The 6002-nt window shown below is 55.2% G+C and overlaps 1 protein-coding gene across 1 annotated transcript; it reads right to left on the bottom strand.

Moving 5' to 3' along the window:
* Positions 1-942: 942 nt before the first annotated feature.
* On the bottom strand, positions 943-1944 carry LOC106810060 (the record flags this gene model as incomplete). Its single annotated transcript, XM_014813324.1, is given in 1 exon segment — positions 943-1944. A coding segment is annotated over 1 exon segment (862 nt), but the record flags the coding sequence as incomplete, so codon positions are not given.
* Between the last annotated feature and the right edge of the window lie 4058 nt (positions 1945-6002).

Below are 6002 nucleotides of genomic sequence, written 5' to 3'. Positions count from 1 at the left end.
TGAATATTAGTAATTCCTCGTTATGACACGCTTTGCCACACAATATGACAACACATAATAACACATAGTACCACGCAACATAATAACGCCTAATAACAGAACAAAAGATCGATGCCCTATGGCTTACAGAAGTGCCATCGAGCCACCTGTCCTGAAGGGACCTAACTGGCGCTCATACGTCATGGTCCTCGTCGTCGTCTTCCTGGTGGTCGACTCCATTGGGGGTGGCGGCCGCCCTGGACATGGCGGCGAAGATGGCCGTTACGGCCATCTGGCGGACGTGTTGGGGGTTGAATGTTGTCCGCGCCGGGTCGTCCTCCTCGCCGACGACGAACTCATACATGATGGGGTCGGAGTCTACACCCGTCCCGACGAAGCGTCCGGTGTAATAGCGGTCGGGGGTTGGGGGTGCGGGGCTCCACGGATCGTCGTCGGAGTCCTCCGGGGAGTTGTCGTCGTCCGTGGAGTCTCCGGTGGTGTCCGGCTCCGGGTATGCGTGGGGGTTGTAGACAGCCGTCATGCCGTTCGTGCGTGCCTGCGGCGGGGCGGGGAGCGCGCGTTCTCCCGGCCCTGCGGCGCAAAGTTCGCATCCGCAGGCGGCGCCGGCGGCTGTGGTGCTGGCGCCCACGGCGCAGATGGCGCAGCCACAGCCGGCGCTGGCGCCTGCGGCGTAGACCGCGGCGGCCGTGGTGCAGGCGGGGCACGCGCAGGCCGAGGTGCCGAGGGCGCAGATGGCACAGGCGCAGTCGGCGTAGGCGCAGGCGGTATTGGCGCCCGTCTGCGGCGGAGGTGGCGGCGCTGACGGTTGCTGTCCGTTGGGCTGTTGCCCGTCGTTGTCGTTGTTAACGGAGTCCTGGCAATGTTCAAGTGGCATGATAATACGTGGCACAGTATTATAGCCGGGGCAGTATATAACGTGGCTGCCCGGTCAGTGCCATAGCTCCTGAGAACGTTGTTGACGCGGGGGTTGTCGTGTGATGTCCCGTGATGATTCATTCATGGGCTGTGCCTGTGGCACTGCTTGAGTGATGAGCGTACGCAAGCCGCGTACCTCTCTAAACAAACGCTCCGATGGCGTAGGGTGTTGTATGGTACTGATATCCATAGGCTCCGTCGTGTCATAGGGGTCGGCGAACGCGTCGCTGCGGTTTTGTCGTCTTGCGACTAGAGATGACTCTAGTACATGTTCGTCTGCTGCCAAGTCGATGGCGTCGGTGAGCGTCGCTGGGGTGCGATGAAGCAGCAGTCGCTGTGTATGAACTGATCTGAGTCCATCCAAGAAAATGTCGACGAGGCGGCGTTGCGTGTCTGCCGTCGAAAGTTGCTCGACCGGAAGCGCTCGCAATGCGAGAGTCAATAACCTATCGCCATACGGGCGGATATGTTCGCCACTATTCTGCTGGAAATTCTTAAGCGCGTTCTGCGCGTCGACCTCACGTAGCGGATCACGAAAGCGCTTAGTCAGCTGTTCTGTGATTTGTTCCCAAGTCATCGCGGGCCTCTCAAGAAGGAGGCGGCGAGAAAACTCAGCAGCGTGTCCTCCGAGCGTCGATAAACCAAACACGCGCAACGACGTAGCATCGAGACCCAATTCTAACTGTCTCCAATTCAAAGTACTGAGCCAGTCGTCGAACGTAATCGAAAGTGGTGCGTTGTCGCCGGTGAATCGCGGAACTGAAGTCCGAGCTTCGGCGACACGTAGTCCATGCTGGAATGTAGCAGCTGCTGATTCGACGGTTGGTCGTAACGATTCGCTGAATACGTGGGCCAGGTCGGCGATATCGTATTGTGGCGGAGTCGCCATCGCGAAAAAAAACGGGGTTAAGCTGTCCCCGACAGTTACAAGCGGGGTTAAGGCTGTCCCCGTCAGACACAAGCGGGGTTAAGGCTGTCCCCGTCAGACACACAGATGCACGCGCACACGCGTTACAAAAGCAGGTACTCACACACACACGCACGCGCGCACGCGCGCACACGCGCACACGCGCAGACACGCGTCGCAGGCGTGTATTCACACACGCCGACGCACACGCACGCACGCACGCACGCACGCGTTGTAGGCGTGTACACTCGCACGCTCGCTCGCACGCACGCACGCACGCAGGCGTATGCGCACACACGCACGATCGCACGCACGCACGTTACGCACACACGTACACACGCGTCGCGCTGACGCACACGCGTTGCGCACCCGCACACGCGTTACGCACACGCGTCACGAACGCACACACGCACGCACACGCGTTACGCACACGCCTCACGAACGCACGCACGCACGCACACGCGTTGCGCACACGAACACGCGTTACGCACACGCGTCACGAACGCACGCACGCACGCACACTTCTCTACCATACGTGAGGAAGAAGGGGGTGAATTGTGATGATTCATTGACGGCTGTACGATATGCGAATAAGACCGAGTTGATCTTTGTGTCCCAGTCTGTATGATCCCGATTAATGTAGCACGCGAGCATGTTGGCAAGCTTGCGGTGAAAGCGTTCGCATTGTCCGTTGGACTGAGGGTGATAAGGAGAGACTTTAATGTGGGTGATCCCAAGCAATGTGGTTAATCGTGTGATGAGTTAGTTAATGAATTCGCCTCCGTTATCGGTTAAAATTGATCGAGGGCATGAGTGACGAGGAATGAAATCGTCAACGATGATGCGTGCTACGGTAGTAGCGCTCTTGTCTGGCATCGGGTATGCTTCCGGCCATGAGGTGTAGAGGTCCAAAAATGTGAGCATGTAACGGTTACCTGAATTTGTGCAGGGGTGTGGACCCGTAACATCGATAGCGACCACATCGCCTGAGTGTCTGGGTGTCGGTGCATGATGTAGAGGAGCACGGACTCGTTGTAGTTTTCGACAATTACACTCGACGCATGATTTAATGTAGTGGTAAGCATCGGCGAACATGCGGGGCCAGAAGTATTGCTGTGAGAGTTTGCTATAGACTTTCTTGAAACCCAAGTGGCCACCATACGCATGATCGTGGAACAAGGGAAGCACAGTAAATACGAGAATACGAGGGATTACCAATTGTGGTGTCGCTTCAGCATCCTGCGCATGTGATGGCACATGAAAGAGCAAGTTGTCAACGATGAGATAGCTTTCAACGAGCTTAGCCTGACGTACGGAAGTTTCGTCAGGGTTGGAGAGTGTGCGTATGATGTTTCCAAGAAGCGGATCAGCCAGATGCAATGCAGCGAGCTCGGTGTCAGTAGCGGGGATGGTGATAGGGGGTGTCGGTTTAGGGTCCGTTAGCGCGTCAGGGTGAGGGGGGTCGTGATGTAGCGTAATGGGGCTTACCCGTCGTGTGGGTTGTGAGGCCACACCGGTAGGCGAAGGCGGTACCACTTGGTAAATGGGTCGTGAGGCCATACCGCTGTGCGACGATGAGATGGTGGGCATGATCGATGAGTAATGAGGTGGCGTCGGTGTAGACGGCTCGGGAGGCAAACGAGAAAGCGCATCCGCTTGTACGTTCGACTTGCCTGTGGTGTACTCTAACCGGCATGAAGGAAAGCCGGAGACGTACAGAGCCCACCGCTGGAGTTTGGCATTACGCAGTGCCTTTGCTTCCAATAAATACTTGAGCGGTTTATGATCGCTAAGTATGACAAAATCGGCACCGATGAGGAGGTGCCGGAATTTCTGTAGCGCGTGTACCAGCGCAAAACATTCTCTCTCTATTGTAGGCCAGCGTTGTTCCGTCTCAGTCAGCTGTCGGCTGAGATAAAACACTGGGTGCTCCTGTTCTCGCTCGTCTATCTGCGTGAGAACTGCTCCGACGGCGTAGCCGGATGCGTCGCAATAGAGGCGGAACGGTCGACTTCCATCAGGCAATGCCAAAATGGGAGCCTCTGTGAGACACTTACGAAGAGACTGGAACGCAGTCTGTGCCTCGTCTGACCACACGAAGGGTGTGCTTTTGTGTGTGAGTAGAGTCAATGGATGGGCAATATCGGCATAGCCCTTGATAAACTTACGATAGTAATTAGTGAATCCTAAAAACTGCCGGACTGCTGTGGGTGTGTTTGGGGGGGCCCAATTTTGCACCGCAGAGATCTTCTCTGGGTCGGGTTTGACACAACCTGGGGTTATGACGTGACCCAGGTAATTAATGGATTGGCGTAGAAACGCACATTTACTGGGGCGCATCTTGAGGTTAGCCGCGTCGAATCTGGCAAAAACCTCGGCTAAGTCGGACATGTGAGTTTCAAAGTCCGGTGAATAAATGCAGATGTCGTCGATGTAGGCGAGTGCGCATTTGTGACGAAGTCCTTGCAGGACGTAATCGAGGATACGTTGAAAGTGGGCGGGTGCGTTCTTTGGTCCATATGGAGTTCTTAAATATTCGTAGCTTCCGGAGGGCGTTACAAAACAAGTCTTCGGAACGTCTTTCTCCGCTAAGGGAATTTGATGGTAACCACTCTTAAGGTCGAGGGTCGTGAATACTGTAGCTTTTCCTATTGTTTGTAGTACATCTTCGATGAGAGGTAGAGGGTAGGCGTCTCCTTCGGTGACTGAGTTTAGTCGTCGATAATCGACACACATGCGATACTCACCAGTTTTTTTCTTAACCAAAAGTACGCCGGATGACCAAGGTGACATGGAGGGGCGAATTATCCCATTCTGCATGAGTTTGTCAACCTGTTGCTGAACGATGATTTGTTGCTCTGGAGCCATGCGGTAGGGCCTTGTTTTGAATGGCCGAGAATCCCCGGTGTGGATCTGGAATTCACAGAGGTGCGTGCACCCTAGTTGAGCATCTGTATGTGCAAAGGAGCTTTCATGCTGGCGTAAACATTTTAGAAGCGTTGACCGATGGCGAGAATCCTGAACGTGACCGACGAGTGAGTTATAGTCAAAGGGCGGGGTTGCACCATCATGTGCTGAGACATTGTCCTCGTTAGGCGCGGACGTGATGACTTGTATGTGGGGAGGGGTGGTGGCCTCAACTATTGCGACAACGGCATTACGATGTAGCGTGATAGCTCGATTTGAGCGATTTTCGAGCCAGCAGAGAATTGTGTGTTGGTCTGTGACTTCGACCAAAGACGGCAATAAGATGAGATGGGGGTTACTGCGAAACAATTTAAAGGCTGGAGATCCTTGAACAAAGAGTAGCGTACCCGGGCGGAAATGGCGGGGGACGCGACAGAAACATTGTTGGCCCGAATGAGGGGGCAGCACAGTCGGACGATGAATGAAAGCGAGTTGAGGGGTGGGGAGGAGTCGTCTGCCTCGACGGAGTTTCAAAGTGACTACACTATTACCGAGTGCGAGCACTCCTCTATTGAAGTCGATGTTTACTCGGTGAGCCGATAAAAAGTCAGCTCCGATGATAAACTGTTGTCTTAAATCCTGAACTATGTAGCATCTATGGAGGGCGGTTACCCGTCCCAGTAGAATGCGTAAAGTGGCGGTGCCTACAAGGTGTAGTTTATCGCCTGTGACAGAAAGAAGCATGGCGTCTGATGCGCAGACGGCCTTGAAACTAGCAGCTCTCCGTATATGCTGGGGTAAATGGAGCCACGCAGTAAAATCGATGAGCGTACAATCGCTACCAGTGTCGATGAGGGCTGTGAGTGAAAGTGGGCCGACTTTGATATGGCACGTTGGCGCTGAAGATGTGGCGGTAGTCGGTGGTGCGCACGCAGCAGATTCATGCGTGCCTAAAAGTTGTGAGGGTACGGCGGTGCGATTGCGTCGCGTGGGCGTTGGTGAAAATCCTCTAAGCGGCGGCGAAGAGGGCAGTCGCGCGAGTAGTGGCCTAGTTGGCCGCACGCATAGCAACGAGCGTTGCGTCTGTCTTGAGTAGGCGGCGGTGCTGATGGTTGAAATGGGGTGCGTTGGCGCGAAGCAGGTGGCAGATAAGCCTGATTACGAACAGGTGGGCGCTGGTCGCGTTGTGTGTGGGGGGGGGGGAGTCGCCATTGGCGAGATCTGAGCTGATCGTCGCGGGGTGGGGGTGCCTGAGAACGTTGTTGACGCGGAG

Source organism: Priapulus caudatus, unplaced genomic scaffold (genome assembly GCF_000485595.1).
Source record: "Priapulus caudatus unplaced genomic scaffold, Priapulus_caudatus-5.0.1 Scaffold407, whole genome shotgun sequence".
Taxonomy (NCBI): Eukaryota; Metazoa; Priapulida; class Priapulimorpha; order Priapulimorphida; family Priapulidae; genus Priapulus; species Priapulus caudatus.
Note: the sequence above shows the minus strand (reverse complement) of the source record. Positions and strands in the feature narration are given on the sequence as shown.